Here is an 18,308-nt window from a genome sequence, read left to right on the forward strand (position 1 = left end):
AGCCATCGTTTTATAAGATGCGAAGTACAGACTGTCTGAAATTATCTTTGTGTATCCCAGGCTAACTGATTTAACCGAGTGGCCCCTAATGATTTAATGACCTTTCTGTGCAGGAATTGGAGGATCTGAAGAAGGCTTATGGCGAGAGTCAGGGCCTGCGCATCCTGGCGTTCCCGTGCAACCAGTTCAACGGCCAGGAGCCGGGAGACAGCGAGCAAATAGCCTGCTTCGCGCTCAGGACCATGGGTGCCACTTTTGACCTCTTCGAGAAGGTATGTTTTGTTTCAAGGTAGTTTATTCAACAGTAATAACTACAGCTATGCAACGACAATAGTCAGATAAACCAGAGCCATTGAGAAGGGCCATCGACTTTCACAAATGACGTTTAAACAAACCCCGAAATGTAGCAAATACATGATTTCAAGATGACGACCATGACACAGGAAATTGGAGTTCTGAGAAGGGAAAAACTGAAATTTAAAATAATAACCACAAAATCATCGCAACAACTACAGAAATACGATACAGTGGTTGGTGCGAAAAACACACTCAGCTGAAAATTCTGATACCAACGCAGCAAGTCATACACGATAGCAACACAGATAACGAAAAATCGCGCCAATTAACGGAACGTGGTATCGACAACATCACTTGATCTACACTCCTGGAAATTGAAATAAGAACACCGTGAATTCATTGTCCCAGGAAGGGGAAACTTTATTGACACATTCCTGGGGTCAGATACATCACATGATCACACTGACAGAACCACAGGCACATAGACACAGGCAACAGAGCATGCACAATGTCGGCACTAGTACAGTGTATATCCACCTTTCGCATCAATGCAGGCTGCTATTCTCCCATGGAGACGATCGTAGAGATGCTGGATGTAGTCCTGTGGAACGGCTTGCCATGCCATTTCCACCTGGCGCCTCAGTTGGACCAGCGTTCGTGCAGGACGTGCAGACCGCGTGAGACGACGCTTCATCCAGTCCCAAACATGCTCAATGGGGGACAGATCCGGAGATCTTGCTGGCCAGGGTAGTTGACTTACACCTTTTAGAGCACGTTGGGTGGCACGGGATACATGCGGACGTGCATTGTCCTGTTGGAACAGCAAGTTCCCTTGCCGGTCTAGGAATGGTAGAACGATGGGTTCGATGACGGTTTGGATGTACCGTTCACTATTCAGTGCCCCCTCGACGATCACCAGTGGTGTACGGCCAGTTTAGGAGATCGCTCCCCACACCATGATGCCGGGTGTTGGCCCTGTGTGCCTCGGTCGTATGCAGTCCTGATTGTGGCGCTCACCTGCACGGCGCCAAACACGCATACGACCATCATTGGCACCAAGGCAGAAGCGACTCTCATCGCTGAAGACGACACGTCTCCATTCGTCCCTCCATTCACGCCTGTCGCGACACCACTGGAGGCGGGCTGCACGTTGTTGGGGCGTGAGCGGAAGACGGCCTAACGGTGTGCGGGACCGTAGCCCAGCTTCATGGAGACGGTTGCGAATGGTCCTCGCCGATACCCCAGGAGCAACAGTGTCCCTAATTTGCTGGGAAGTGGCGGTGCGGTCCCCTACGGCACTGCGTAGGATCCTACGGTCTTGGCGTGCATCCGTGCGTCGCTGCGGTCCGGTCCCAGGTCGACGGGGACGTGCACCTTCCGCCGACCACTGGCGACAACATCGATGTACTGTGGAGACCTCACGCCCCACGTGTTGAGCAATTCGGCGGTACGTCCACCCGGCCTCCCGCATGCCCACTATACGCCCTCGCTCAAAGTCCGTCAACTGCACATACGGTTCACGTTCACGCTGTCGCGGCATGCTACCAGTGTTAAAGACTGCGATGGAGCTCCGTATGCCACGGCAAACTAGCTGACACTGACGGCGGCGGTGCACAAATGCTGCGCAGCTAGCGCCATTCGACGGCCAACACCGCGGTTCCTGGTGTGTCCGCTGTGCCGTGCGTGTGATCATTGCTTGTACAGCCCTCTCGCAGTGTCCGGGGCAAGTATGGTGGGTCTGACACACCGGTGTCAATGTGTTCTTTTTTCCATTTCCAGGAGTGTATATATACTGCTTGACAAAAAAAAAGTTAGGTCATGTTGCTTTAGGGGAATGAAGTCAAATTTATGAAGAGCTTGCTGTTTGGTTGTTGCTGCCTACGGACGCTCAACGCCGAAGTTATCAGCCGGACCAAGACACGAACTCTTCTTCCTTTCTTCCAGGAGTGCTAGTTCTGCAAGATTCGCAGGAGAGCTTCTGTGGAGTTTGGAAGGTAGGAGACGAGGTACTGGCGGAATTAAAGTTGTGAGGACGGAGCGTGAGTCGTGCTTGGGTAGCTCAGACGGTAGAGCACTTGCCCTCGAAAGGCAAAGGTCCCGAGTTCGTGTCTCGGTCCGGCACACAGTTTTAATCTGCCAGGAAGTTCCACATCAGCGCACACTCCGCTGTAGAGTGAAAATTTCATTCTATCAGCAAAGAGCTTGCTAGTATGAAGCCACATATCACAATTATGTTGACAACCTTCTGACCCCGATGCAATCACTGATGCGGTTGGGAAGGGAGTAATAAGGCCGTTATATCCTGTCCTCAGATAAGTTGGCCCGCAACTGTTATACCTGGTTCTTGACATCCTGGATACTGCTACTGGGACACAGCTGACGTCCAGGCTGATCCCACACACGTCAGCGACTGGTTCGGGGATTTTGCTGGCCACGGGAGTAACTCAACTTCAAACAGACAGGTCGTAGAGATCAGTGTCATATGTGAACGAGCATTTCGCCATTGAAAAATGGCACCACTATACTGCCATATGAGAGGCAGGATGCCCGCCACATACTGTTGAGCCGTCAGAGTTTCCTCAGTCACAACCAAAGAGTAACACCGCTCCCTCTCCAAAACATTTGAAGAATAAGACCTCTCCCCAGGTCGCCACCATGCTTAGCGTTAGCGTTGAAACGGCAGTTAGCGTGGGACTGGGGGAGTGGATGGTGCTGGTGGTTTTATTGGATAATTCAACTTCACCATTTATTAATAAAAAGAAAGAATGAACAATACGCATCATTGATAAACGAACTCACGCTGGCTGATCGCAACACTTAGATCTCGAAATATATTTATTAAGTTTGGCTGTAAGACAGCTAAAGGCAACGGCTTTGCCGCAGTGGATACACCGGTTCCCGTGAGATCACCGAAGTTAAGCGCTGTCGGGCGTGGTAAGCACTTGGATGGGTGACCGTGCGGGCCGCCATGCGCTGTTGCCATTTTTCGGGGTGTACTCAGCCTCGTGATGCCAACTGAGAAGCTCCTCGACCGAATAGTAGCGGCTTCGGTCAAGAATGAAGAATACCATCATAACGACCGGGAGAGCGGTATGCTGACCCCACGCCCCTCCTATCCACATCCTCCACTGAGGATGACACGGCAGTCGGATGGTCCCGGTAGGCCAATCGTGGCCTGAAGACGGAGTGAGTGTAAGACAGCTAATCTTTAACCTTATAACTGATATCGAAACGTAGGGCTGAAAACTGTAATGCGCATTATGTTAAAACACTAAACAACAAACTCGGGCATACAAGTGAATCTTCCTGGCAGATTAAAACTGTGTGCCGGATCGAGGCTCGAACTCAAGTCCCGAGTTCGAGTCTCGGTGCGGCACTCAATTTTAATCTGCCAGGAGGTTTCATATCAGCGCACACTCCGCTGCAGAGTGAAAATCTCATTCGGGTATACACGTATTATCAAAACACAAGGATACAGAAAAGACGATAACTGAATGCTGACTGCTAATGTTAACACTCAAAATATTAAGACAATTGTTTCAGACAATTCTGTAAAGTAAGTATTCACGGAAAATTTTACACAAGAACACGCAAGATACATTCACATTACTACGACCACCGCCTATGTTTGACGCCAACGCCCAGTAACCACTCACAGATGGTAGGTCGCAGCACTGGTAGTGAGGGTCGTATATGAAGGGCTTATTTCAATAGTGGTACAAGTCCATTTTTGTTCGTTCTGAGATACAGATATTCATACTTGAATATTTCTGGTATCTCAACTGCAGATTTTTCAGCGCTCATTTAACTTTAGGACTTTGTATCTCAGAATGAACAAAAATGGACTTGCACGACTACTGAAATAAGCCCCTCATATAAAGCGTGTCGCGGTGGAGGGGGTGGGGCGGGGTGGAGAGGGGCGAAGGGGGCAGGCGCGATAAACAGTGCAGTCGTCGTAATGTGAAGAAGGACCGATTTCTCTGACGTCCAAAAGGGCATGATTAGCTCTTGCGCCAGTGTATGTGGACCAAAACTTTACCCATTGGATGTAATAATTATGCTTTATGCGCATACATTTTAATACATAGGCACACATTTAACACAGATTACTTCGTAGAGGACCGCAAATAATTTAAATAGTAGCAGGGTGTGGCGTTTCGTTGAGATTCGTGTTCTGCCTGCCATATAGGTGAAGGGAGGGAGGAGAGTTAACGGTGATGTTCTGAAGTCTGGCGCTCCTCCGTCAGGGCGAAAGCTGCTTACTGAAAGTCGGCAGCGGCCTTTACGGACAAGCCTCACATCATGTGTTTGGATAATTTTTTGGGACTCGTGGAACATTATATTGTAAAAAGTGGGATCTAAGCTATTGGCCTAAGTTTGGGGCAGCAGAGGCTTCTCGATCCACCTAAAGTGAAATTCTAAAATGTATAATTGTTTTATTGGCATTAACTTTGACCAGTTTATCTGTCCGAGCGACTAGCAAGACGCACCCTACAACTGCTATCGATGTGAGGTAGTAGTAACAGATTTGTGAAAATTCTGACACCCGTATCTTTTCTTTTCTTGGGCAACTTTCTTACCAGCTGAGACATCCGAGTACTAGTCTCATACCGACATGAGTTAAGAAAGAGAGTGCGGAGTCGTCAATAACATACGTAGTGTCAGACCTTTTTTTTTTAGTTCACGGTGCTGAAAAGAGTTTAGGAAGATTGGGAGTTGTATTAATGAATAAAAAGCACTTTAACTATGTAATGTCCAGTTCCATTTCCAAATAACATTTTCAACGCATCTTCCTCACCCATGTGGTCATAGCTACGAGTAGGTCATTTTCAGGCCTGTCTGGATACCAATTTTTCGTAAACTTCTAAGTGAAGTATGGCAGTATGGTTCAAAATTAGACTCGAGACATAGTAGCTTCGTTACTGGTAAATTTTGTTTTATGGACATTAGAACGCCCTCAATGCCGTAGTAGCGAGAAGGAAGTACTTCTCTGGGAGGTATCACTAACCTGGTGTCTTGCTGCTTCGGTAAGTCCCTCGTAGCACAGTAGTAGCGCTCAATCTCCAGGTTCCATGTAGGTGGTGATCCTGCTGAATGGGAGTGTTTAGGGATGCCAGTTGTAAATTGTCAACAGCTTTTGTACTATACCTGTTTTAATACAGAAATTGCTTTGTTACACACGTCACAGAATCGGCATTTGCAATATGGCGGCTCCGGACTACGCCGTTATATTCGACCCTTTACACACATTAACACCGTTTTTTGGCTTCACATAATGATAGACACTGCCCACGACCCATGGCATTCTGATAACTAATAACGTCGCTTTATATCTTGTTTAACATCTGAAATATGTACTCGTGGGTGTTCTTTTAGAGCCGCCCCGGTTACTCGAACGTACGTTTTGAGTGGCACCTCGCGACTAACTCGCCCTGTCTTCCCGAAGGACAAGAGAGACCACCCCACCTTTCTCTCTCAGCCAATGAGGACACTTCTCTCGTTTCCTATGGGCGTTCAGATCGCTGTTGCTATGCGGATCTGACGTCACGTTTGCGGACATTGTGACGCAAGTTTGTCTCGGAAGACTGTCTCAGATTGTAAGATCCTACTCCCGGTTAGTCGGATCTTGTCCCTACTAAGGTTGCACAACATTGCCTCCTATGATTTCATCAGCTACAAGTTGTATAGGTTAATTGCTGTCTTTCGCAAGTGTGATAAAAGTCTTATGAAGACCAGACGCGTTTCGGGTTGTTTAAAAGCATCTTCAGTGGTCAGGTTTTGTTGTTGTTGCTTATTGCATTCTTCTTCGTCTTCTATGTGTATGTGTAGAGTTTTTGAACTCAGCGATTACACTGCACTTAATAAATTTACATTTCTATGTTGGGAAATATCACTATCCTCCAGCATGGCTGCACATTCCACCCACCGATACGGCACACTGTTTGAACGCGAGGAGGTGGAAGAGGGGAAGCTGCGAAAGCGTCGCACCTGAAGGCCAATGCAGCCGCGCTGCATATCAATTTGTTTTATAGTTCACATTTCTCAAGAACACAGATGAAAAACAGAAGTAGTTTTCTGTATTATTTCATTATATTTGGCGCGCTGAAGACGCAATATAATTTTAATCTGCTACAAACTGTCGCCAAGCAGGCGCAGGCAGTATCGCAGGTTTTCGGGCTCAGGTTGTCACGTAATCGTGACTTAATTCCATAGTGGGAAAAAGTATTTCACACACATGTGTTGGTCGAAATATTATAGCACTTTTGCAACCTCATTACGGAGACATGGGAAATGTACATGACGAAAGCAGTGTAGACGTCTTGAACAGTTTAAAGTAAAATGATTTGTCTTTAAAACTGGAATTACAGTGCAGATCAGTCAGTTACACCTGAACTGGGACGCTTTTAACTGAAACGGCAAACGGTCTTGCAAAGAGCACGAAGACTGGTATAAGTCTGGCAGTGTCCTCAAGGCGTTAGAAAACTATTCTTTTAATTCTTTGAAAGCACAATAAATTCTTCAGACCTCACGTTTTCTTTGATGCCAGTGAGCTTACGCAACTGGTCGGTGTTTGTCAGAATTTGTCCCTTCTATAGTGGAGTCGTTTTTCTTAAATGCATCCCTATCAAATAAGAAATAAGTTGTTTGTTACCTCACGATATCTAACTTTGTGCAGTGTACACTCAAGTCCACTTAAAATGAGAGATCTGCAATCCATTCCGGATGTTATAATTTTCGTCCCTGCACTCTTGTTTCCTTAATAAATTCAACAATAGCGACTTTTAGATCGAAAAATAGTTCCAGCATGCTTCTTGACTTAATCAGTGTACTTTTCAGTAATATATAAAGTCTTCAACACTTGCAACTGACAGTGCTGTTCTTACTGCCAATTTCTTCACGGGCTCCATGCCTGCAAATTCATAGCAAAGTGCTGCTTGAAGTAAAAACGAAGAATCCTGTCTGTTGATCGTTGTAATATTTTTTATTGTCAATTAAGCGTTTAAATTCTTCTTCCTGCTATTGCAATGCCATTTATAGCAAATTTGCAGTGCCCATCGAATATGTAATTGCGTGATAGGTATTGAGAATTCTCATTCCTCTCTTCTGTCATTCCCAACCAGTTTTGAAGGCTTGTGCAGACAGCCACTTGACTTTTGAACGTCCTCCATACCACGAATTAATGGCAAAGGCTTAACAGCCCTGACACCACGATTCTCCCGAACAGGAGAGACTTACACCGGCCGAAAAATGCCACTCCACAATATTAAATGAAATGTGGAGCTAGAAAGGGTACTTTCGAGAAGGTCCGTGAAAAGCTGAGACAGGCCGAGCCACAGCCTGCATGCGATCGTCACACCCTGTGTCCTACACCCCCTGGCGTCCCCTGTCCTACATCCATCAAAAAAACGTGATGCGCTAAGAGAAGGTTCTCGAATACCAGGCAGTCCACAGGACTAGCCAAATGGCACGGTATTAAGAACGGTGGGAAAGTTCGATTCTGCCGTTAAAACCCTTTTACACGATCGACTTTCCTGGCTCAGTTGACTTCTCAAGAGAAGTGAGTCTACTGCAGAGCCCTTGTCCTTTCATTTCTGTACTGAAAATAGTCTGTTTTGAGTGTTAGTTTTCGTTTTCAAGTTCACCCATAACTGGGTGCGTTCTGAGAGCTGCAGCATGTTAGTGGCGAAAGTAAGGTAACGAGGAGCTACACGTTTTTACGAAAAGATCGAAATATAAAAAACAAAACACAGTGACAAGCAATCATAATAGAGTTTATTAATGATCAAAGCAGAATTAATACTGGAAGTTCTTGCCGGAGGTCGTGTGGTAAATTATTTTCACTCACGGAAACTGAAAGAACGGGACAGGTGTTATCGAAATATTTCAAGACATGTTTATTTATTTGGTAGAGAAAACATATACTTGCAAACTCATCGAACGACATCTGGAACGCAATAAACGGGGCATTTTTGCGTTATCCTTTGTGTACTGTTTTCTTCCTAATTACCAAGTAGGATCGAAAATTGTTTTTCTCGTCAAATAGTTCCGATTTTTTCATTGTTGAAATAATTTTCATTAAAACACGGTTATCTATTTATATTCTTATTTATGCATAGTGTATACCTTTCCTCTGTAAAACGTAAATACCTTCTTGCTTCCCGGTATTACGTCTCCCTTGTAGGCGAACACCAGTAGGAAAAAATACCAGGACAATGTGCATTTTTTCAGTGTTTCACGAAAACAAAGGACAGAATACAATAAAGATTACGAAGACACGAAAGCACAAAATCCATTTCAGTAGTAGGAGTTAGCTCGGCCAGAACTGGTTCACTTCTGATGTCAGCAGGCGCTGCCAGGGTCCCCTGTTTCTGCATATGACCAGGGTGCAGCATACTCGGAAATTTAGAACTCCAGACTCAACACAGTCTAAAGATCGTGGACGCCACAGACACACTCGCGTCGTGGTTGGTTGCTGATTTACAAGAAGGCACGAAAGGCACACGTACTTCTGCTCGTGTGGGTCGGGTTTAAGATGCGGCCCAGCCAACTAAGTAAGGAAAGCCGATCGATGTCTCCCTGGTTTCTCACGGAGAGAAGAAAGAAAACGTCTCCTGGCTACCTAGTCCACTGTCATGTTCCCATTTAATGCAGGCTACCAATCCAGGGTTTGGTACAGCACGCGGCATGCGGCTGCTGATCACAAATGGCTACAGAGAATAAAAAACTCCTACAGAAAGCCACCTACAAGCATCGGAACCTGAAAGAAAGGCGTATCAGATGATCATTATTACTGTAGAATACTGATAAGTCAGTGAATGACACTGAAGAAGAGGTTCGAAAATAACGTACCTCTTTCGAAGACTTTTAGCAGTTACAGAACTGTGTTAATGTAAGCGATCTGATGTATTTTTCATATTATAATATAACATTGAACTGTTAGTACGAAGTTGGCTATGTATTTAAGAGATGGATGCTTTTCCCCTTGCCTCTTGAGCCTGGACAGTTTTGCTTTATTCGTTTCACTGTTGCAAGGCATACTAAGGTTAATGGCATAATTTGTTAATTTAGTACTTCAAGGAAGTAGCGACAGTTAATGTGCAAACTTGAATTACTTTTATAACACATCTCCAGCAGCAGGTATTTGCTTTCAATTTCCAAGAGCACTTGTGTTGCATCACGGCTTGTGAGTAGTTGCATTTCGATGCCCGACTGCATACTGAGACCCGTTTTTGAATGTTAACTTGAACACTGCTCCTGCCTTTTTTTGTCAAACACAAAACTTAAACTCAGTTCCTTTTGTCGTAAGAATCAACTTGAAGTTTGGTTTAAAAAGATTGCATTAGTTGTTTGAAGAATTAATGATATCGTCCACAATATTTATGTTTCTGGTTCATTTGCAGCAACTTTAATTAAATGAAGCCACAACGGATTTATGATTCCACGTGGAAATGGTATTATTTTCTCGGACGAAAATATATAATAATCCAACAACCTTTCAGAAGAATACCTCTAAAGCAATTCACTTTGACTACACCATTCTTACTACAAGTATGAAGGTATTGGTATGACAAATCATAAAATATACAAAATAAATCGAGTTATCAGATAAGGAACAGCCGATCAGATTTTGTTCCGTCGATGCTTGGCCGTCGCCTGCAGTGCCCTTCGTCGATCAATTGTGTAATTTTAGAAACCAAACTTGCTGGAACAGCCATCTCACAATCCATGGCGCCCTGCCTATTTTGCCAGCCACGAGATTAGCTACTAAATAAGAAGATGCAAGTAGAAAAATATAACAAAATTTTCTTCAAAAAAAATTTAGTCGCTCAAATGAGATATTTTACTCCCGTAAAAAAAACCAACAGGACTCAACCCCTTGGGAGGCAAACTGCGGAGCTACTTGACTGAGAGGTAGCGGCTGCGATCTCGTAAACTGACACACGTCCGGGAGGACGGTGTGCTGACCACATGCCCCTCCATATCCGCATCCAGTGACGCCTTTGAGATGAGGATGACACGGTGGCCAGTCGGTACCGTTGGGCCTTCATGGCCTGTTCGGACGGAGTATAGTTTTTGAAAAAACCCACCAGGGAGAACCGAAGCTAACACTGATAATGCAATAGCGTTTACTCTCTGACACAACCGGTGTATCCCCTCGGCATGGACTTTGACAGATGATGAACTCAGCAACACACTGAACTAGTAATAGAAAGCTGCGGAGTTCAAATCCCTGTACAGCTATTCAGATTTAAGTTTTGCTTGGTGTCCTTAAAGCGATGAAGATGAATCACTACAACATTCCTTTGAAAAGGACGCTGTCGATAACCATCGCCTGTACGAACTTGTGCTCCGCCTCTAATAAGCTATTTGTCGATGGGAGGTTAAGCCATAATTTTGTTCTTCCTTCTGAGGTTACGTTTTCGTATGTTCTGCTTCCAGCTTTCTCATGAGTGAATTTTATTATTTGTGTATATATGCATCTTTACTTTGAAAATTAAAAATTTAGAAATTTAAACGGTTCTGCATTTCTGCATAAAATAAATCACTGTTTACATTTCCTGGAAAAGACTTCTTATGTCCTTAACAGTCGATGAGAGACATTCACTTTGCCGATTAGTTAAATTACACTACTAGTCAATTTATCTGAATCAAATATTAAAGAGATGTCAGTATACTTTCCTGGTCAGCCTAGAAAGAACATTCGTTATGAGCAACTATTGTTATTATTCAATTCATTGCTAAAACTAAGCATGATTTGCCACACTTTGTTTAGGCTACTTCAGTGGTTCCAAACCAAATTTGCATTACACAGATGTTACTTTCACAATTATTTGGTGAGCTGTACAACTTGGAAACGAAATGTTCTCTAGCTCTTGTACATTATCGAACAATTGAAAACTGCTTTATTTGCAAGAGTGTGAAACAGTCGTAAAATTTACGTTCTCTGCTTTTATAGCTGTATTATTGTGCTGACCCGTCTAATAAACCACATCAAAAAGGTTTTCGAGTTCGTATTACAAAAACTCCTATTTACCTCTGCGGCTACGTCAGCTGGAAAATGATGGGAAAGAATGAATTTAGAGCAATAACTTGGAGGGGGATTAGTGGAAGGTAGTGTCTGCTGGGGAATAATATTGGTGCTAACTTGTGTTTTCTGTTATAAAGGTTGACGTTAATGGCGATGATGCGCACCCCCTGTGGAAGTTCCTGAAGAAGAAACAACCTGGAACACTGGGGAACGCTATAAAGTGGAATTACACCAAGTTCGTCGTGGATCGGAACGGAATACCCGTCGAAAGATTCGCTCCTACCACCGAGCCCAAGAAGATGGAATCCACGCTGAAAAAATACTTCTAAGGCGGGAATCCCGCCTGCACTGCTGAAAAGAAACTTCATTTTCATTATTCAGAACCAGTATTGTTATAGTATTTAAGGAAACGTGTTGCATTTAATTTACTAACTTCATCATATTCAGTTTCGTACAGGTTCGTACCCCAGAGGTGTTATGCCTGTACTCACCTGAATAAGCAATGTTTTACCTCTCTTGGCCCTTCGTGTTGTGGAAGGGAATGAGTTTGTACCTCGCTGTCGTATATTAGGGGAAGGTGAGAGGGAGAGATTCCTTCTTATCATGACAGGGGTATTGGTAGAAAGTCCGAAGGTAGAAGGAAGAGCTCTTGCTCGGAATTATGGGATCAGTTTAGCGGGTATTAGTCATGTATGTATGTATAATGCTTAACATTTAGTAGAAAATCATACAGAACGGGAGAGGTTTCCAGTCTTTACCATCTGTTCTAATCATTGGAGACAAAAGCTTTGAGATACAGTTTGTTCCGGGTACCACCAGAAAAAATACAGGATTCACTATTCATAGCACATAAACGCACTGCCAGATGTCTGTGTATGCTCCGTGATTTGCCTAAGTCCATAGGCTACAATCTGCTTCCTGCTGTAACTCTGCTAGAGTGTCTGATATCATACTGCTGTCTACTAATAATTCCCGTAATCAATACTGAGTCTATTTTCACTCTTTTTTTTTTTTTTTTTTAAATTCATGGTAGATCCTTTTTACCCATTGGATGATGCGGTATTTGGCACCTTAAGTGTGACGTGAAACTTCTAATGACGTGATAAGGCCTCGAAAATTTCTTCGTTGTCCGTCTTGTAAGCAGTTCTCTGTTGCATACTGCTAGCTATGCCGGTGGCTGCATGAGAATTCCCTTGTCGCAATGCCTGTTACAAGTTAGCTCCGATGTAACAAACCACTTCTTATCTGCGATGAGTAAACGCTACTGGTAACCACATGATACTAGCAGAGTTGAGAGAGTTAATGAATCGAAAGATATTCGCTTGTGTTAATATTCTTCGTGGCACACATTAATGTATGGCTATTTGCCTACGTACGTGATCAGTTTATCTATAGACGATACAAGACATTTTGAGCACAAGACATAATATGTGCAGGAGAACTGTAGTGCTCCGAGACTGAAATAGTCCCTGGCAAAAAAAGACTGAATGAATATGTTAGTTTCTGAAAATGCTGCATCGCTTATGAAGCTTCGTGTGATATCTATTGTAATCAAATTCTCCAAGCCTCCAACCAAGTACAAAAGAAATTTATTAAGAAAGGAAGTCACTATACGAGATTCTGAGACGTAGAAATAGTTAATGAATTCGTCTGCACAAACATATGAATGGCTTCAGTATATGCCTTTTTATCGTGCAAAACTTGCTTAAAGTATTTCCTACACACAACTGTTACTTTTAAATGTAAAGACTTATAACATTAATTATGTAACATAACTACTTCAATATTACTTTCCATGTATGTAATTTAAAGACTGTGAAAAATATTTCAGAATAAAATTTTCTATCATAGAACTTGACTGCTACGAGGGCTACTCGGATGGTAGGTCCAATCGGCGCGAAATGGAAATTGCAGTGAAAATTCGATGAATCTTTGCAGAGTTCGCCCGTCGATCGCGTCACGTCACTCATTTCAGAGCGCAGTGAGAGATGTCACCTGATGTAGTGCAGCCAGCATAACTGCCATGAGTTTCCTTATTCAGGGCAATTGTCAGCTGCACTCTGCAGGGGTAATGAAGATGATGCTGCAGCGTTTTCAATGGGAAGTGTTTGATCAGCCACAATACAGTCCGTAATTGGCTTCCCCCCAATTTCATCTCTGCTCGCATGAACTGCTGGCTATGAAGACAACATTTTGGCACTATGACCAGGGTATTGGAAAGTTGTTACAACCCAAAGACAAATGTCAAGTCGGTGCGGCGGCTATGTAGAGAACTAGCTGCACGGTGTAGCTAATTGTCACAAATAAAACATATCTGATTTTCACTGTGTTTTCCATTTCACACCAATCGGACCTTACTTCCCGAACAGCCCTCATGTATTAATTAGATTTACGTCAACAAGTCCAGAAGTTTTCTATTTTGAAAGTATTCTGGGCAGTGGCACCGCTGGACTTCAGCCGCCTGTAATGCTGTAACATCGTCAGCGATATCTGCGGAGACTGCAAATACACTCAGAATGTAATCCAAACAATGTACATTTATTTTACAGGAGTGCTATAAATAATTGATGCCTTTTCAAAGTTCTACGAGTATATTTTCCAATGTGTTAAATGTGAAAATATGATCAATGTATGAACAGAAACGTAGTCACCGTGTTTGCATTGTGCCCATTACTTGGCTGGCTCTGAGCACTATGCGACTTAACTTCTGAGGTCATCAGTCGCCTAGAACTTCGAACTAATTACACCTAACTAACCTAAGGACATCACACACATCCATGCCCGAGGCAGGATTCGAACCTGCGACCGTAGCGGTCGCTCGGTTCCTGACTGTAGCGCCTAGAACCGCACGGCCACTCCGGCTGGCCCCATTACTTGGCATTATGAGTGTAGTGCCCCGACAAGATGGCGACAAAGCGAGGGAAGACTTTTGTGCGTTGTAATACACGACGTATTTATCCGTTGGAACAGTGCAACGTGCGTTCAGAAGGAATTATGGACAATAGCCGCCATGTAACTAGAGAACTGTGAATAGTACGTTGGTATCAACAGGGACGTTGGTTGTCCTGTAAACAGAAAAAAAAACAACAGAAAAGTGCCTCTCGACCAGTTGTGCTAGATGCAACAGTGGAGATAAAAAAAAAAAAAAAACCTGGGGTTCGAACAAGCCACGAACTTTGAATACCGCAGAGAACTGTGTAAAGGATACTGCGAAGGAGCTTACACTTGAAGCCGCACCATCTGCAGCTCGTGCCACAATTATAGTCGGATGTCGAATGATGATGACGATGTTTGGTTTGTAGGGCGCGTTGAGCGGAATCGGCGCACAAGTAATACTAGGTGGGCTCGATTCGCTTTCTAAAGGGGCCCCCACTGGGGAGTCACTCGCAGCGGATGGTACTGGAACTCCGAGTAGGCGCCCGAACAAAGTCCCAACTTTTTCACAGTCCAGTTTTTGTACACAGTCCAATCTATTCTCTGTCACGAATGATGATGATGATGAAATGATGAGGACAACACAAACACCCATTCCCCGGGCAGAGAAAATCCCCATGCCCTCCGGGAATGGAACCCGGGACCCCGTGATTCAGAGGCAGCAACGCTAGCCACTAGACCACGAACTGCGGACATTATAGTTGGAAGCTTATGGCCAGCGCCTTCAGTTTTGCCTGATAATTTAGGAAGCACTTGAGGATGAGCATTTTCGCCTCCAAGCTGATGTTCGGCGACGAAGCAACCTTCCATTTATCTGGAGTGTGGAGTAGAATACCATCAGAAAACTGTGGCGCAAGAATGAGATTTGCCGAGGGTGAATGTTTTCTCTGCTTTGTCACAGACGAAGCTGTATGGGTTGTTTCGCGCCTGTGAGAATACTGTGACGGGTAACTCGTACATTGATTTGTTGTGATTGTTTCCACAACTAACTGCTCATTCCGAGTATTTCATCTTCCAACAAGACGGGCCACCCCCTCGATGGAGCACCGGTGTTCGTCGCTACCTAAACTACGAACTTCTGCAGTGCTGGATTGGATGAAACGGTGAAGATATGATGTGGCTCTGTTTCCTTGGCCCCGCAAGTCACCTAACCTAACACCCTGTGGGTGGCGGGGGGGAGAGGATACAGTACGGACTTAGAGAACATTTGTAGTGTGCACATTGCAAAGTTGGTGAGTTTACGGTTCTATTCACGCATCAGTCACATTAGCAGTTGTAATACTTTAGAAAATATACAGCTCTGAGCATGAATAAATCATCTAAAGTAGCCACTATGATAAACAAACATTGTTGATATGGAAAAAAGTGGAGTACATTCATAAAAGCAAATGGTACATGGTAACTCTATTGAAATTATGTTTGAAACAACCTCCCCTTAGAAAAATTAATGAATTACTGGGCTGGTAAACCCCTTACGTTATTTGATTTTCAAACAGCAGAGCAAAACTAAACGTACTCAGATATTTCTCTCTTTACTTATTCTGACCATCACTAAACTGACACACAATATTTTTAGCGCAACGCAATCTGACTTTCAATAATCCCTACAAAACAATGGCCCTGACTAAGAATAACCTATACCTTTCATGAATCACTTACCTCACAAAAATCTTCGTTACTCGAACTCCTGCAATATAGCGAGCGCCAATACTGCAAGCTAAATAAAAGATTCTAACTACTGAAGGCACTAATTACTGATAGGCAAACTTAGCAAATGAAAGATTTTGATAGAGAACAAACAATGTATTTACCTTAATGGTGTTCTAAAATCATTATATATATATATATATATATATATATATATATATATATATATATATATATATATATATATATTTTTCATGACAACCAGTTTTACAAATTTACTCTTTCTGATGGACACACGTCCAGATCATCCGCTCTCAAAATTCTGCCATCTCTCTCCCCACATCCACACTGCTGGCGACTCACCTCCAACTGCGCAGCGCTAGCGCTGTTCACATCCAACTGCCCAACACTACAATAGCGACTATTCCAACAATGCCAACCAGCCACAGACTCACACAGCACAGCCAGTGATTTTCATACAGAGCGCTACGTGACGTTACCAACATAAAAACCTAAACAGCCTACTTACATGTTCTGGAAAAACGATTGTCCCTGTGTAAAAAAAAAAAAAAAGTATTTATTTTTCTACCTTGGTCATTACACATCAAGTGGAGAAAATGATCAGTTCTTGTATTGGACAGGGAATCAGCTCCGGCATACTAGATGTCGGCAGCTGGCATCGTCATTGGACCAGATTTAAGGCTGAAATGGTCTATAGTCATCTTTTTAGACTATCTGGCAGCCACAGGCGAAGCCTGTTGCAGGAGATATTGCGGTGGGGACTGGGGGGTGGGGGGGGGGGGAGGAAGAGGCGGGAGGGATGGGTAGGAATGCGAGCGAATCCAGTCGTGTCGCCTCGGGCTCTCTGTCGCCTGTAGTGCGAAATACCGGCCAGGCTGGCGCGCGGCTAGCTAGAGTAATCCGTGACAGACAATAGTAATTGCACAAACGGACTGGCGACCGAGGCGAACGCGAATTCCCTGGAATGCGCAGCGCTAACTGCCATATGCCCCGCGGCGGAGCGTATCCGTCCATACGGCTTTAGGTACGCATTGCAACTGGTCACCGGTTGATCGCACACTGTCTATTGATGTAGCAGGCCCATTCCGTACGGCTTCCTATCTGGTACACCATGGCGCGACGGGAAGGCCGGATTATAATGGAACCTATCGCTAAGACGTCATAAGTAAATAAACACAGAACAGCCTCATTAGAGACATTCTTGTCACGCAGTTTGCAGCATTTCTTCATTTTAACTCGACATCGCATATTTTTTACGTAAACTGTTCATTTTACAGGACTCTAATTACTGTTTTCGTACACGGATGTGAAGACTCATTCTCCTCCTCTATAAATCACGTAACCGTCACAAATCACAAGAGACTGAGAAGCCATAATTTTCACAGTAACAAGTTATTAGTATCTGAGTGTGGTTTTAGCCATAAATAGACTATGCGTTTCTATATACGGCGTCCATTCTAGGATGGAATTCATTGTTATTTCGACTGGTCTCAAGAACAGTATGTCACAAGCAACAACTAGAAGTAGCATCATAATATTCAACACCGTATGCCATCTGTTAACCATTTTTGTGCTTGGTTTTACTTAACTTGTGTTCCACGCTATCGATATACAACCTATTTATGGTCGCAGGAAGGTGATCCTGACAAGTAATCGCCTTTACAGAAGAGAACATGTAACTTCCGTTGCGTTGACAGGTATTGCAGTTGGCAGCTTACAAGTGCCTGTTATTTGTTATTTGTGATACTAGCTACGGCGATAAAAAAACTAAAATTGCAATGTTTATGGACTGCGAAAGAGAACAGATTATGAATTCGTAAAATGTGATTTAAAACTATGACAAACCACAACTAAAAATAGCATTAACAGAAATCACTGTTATCGGAAAGTCACATTTTAGTTCGTCTCTATCTCCAGGTTACCAACTCGCCCCCCCCCCCCCCAAAGAAAAGGGGGGGGGGCTTGATTCCCCAGGTGGCGGCATACAAATGCAGTTACAAACTTTCCCACAGGGAGCAGGCTTTACTGAAGAGACTCAGTTGCAAAGACTGTGCTAGTTGATATTGTAAGAGGAAAATCTGAGCGAGAGAGCTCACTCAACCAATTCTCACTCTAAAATGAGTCTTCTTGTTTCATCAACTGAGCACAAATTTAAAACTACAAACTGAAAAATTTAATTAAGAACCAAGGAAAACAATAAAAATAGCGAACTTGTTAATAAAAATAAATATTACTAACGCAAGATCAAGGCATATGAAATGTGAAAGGCACTAACGTGTAAGGCGCACAAAAGGCCTTACTCCGTCTTCCACCATGCTTTATAGTGATAGCCCACTCCCCGCTGCTGAGAAGGACGACATTGCTTTACTCTAGATGATGG

The 18,308-nt window shown here is 43.7% G+C and overlaps 1 protein-coding gene and 1 pseudogene across 1 annotated transcript in view; both read left to right on the forward strand.

The window, feature by feature from the left end:
• The window catches only part of LOC126177123 (phospholipid hydroperoxide glutathione peroxidase-like), a 29,536-nt gene extending 16,569 nt beyond the window's left edge, over window positions 1-12,967 (forward strand). Inside the window, exons 2-3 of the mRNA XM_049924394.1 lie at window positions 114-272; window positions 11,464-12,967. Of these exons, the coding sequence (XP_049780351.1) occupies window positions 114-272; window positions 11,464-11,655 (351 nt within the window). The 3' untranslated portion in view covers window positions 11,656-12,967. The remainder of the gene's footprint in view (window positions 1-113; window positions 273-11,463) is intronic.
• LOC126102397 (5S ribosomal RNA) lies at window positions 3,162-3,279 on the forward strand (annotated as a pseudogene).
• Window positions 12,968-18,308: the final 5,341 nt, after the last annotated feature.

Source organism: Schistocerca cancellata, chromosome 1, assembly GCF_023864275.1.
Source record: "Schistocerca cancellata isolate TAMUIC-IGC-003103 chromosome 1, iqSchCanc2.1, whole genome shotgun sequence".
NCBI classification, from domain to species: domain Eukaryota; kingdom Metazoa; phylum Arthropoda; class Insecta; order Orthoptera; family Acrididae; genus Schistocerca; species Schistocerca cancellata.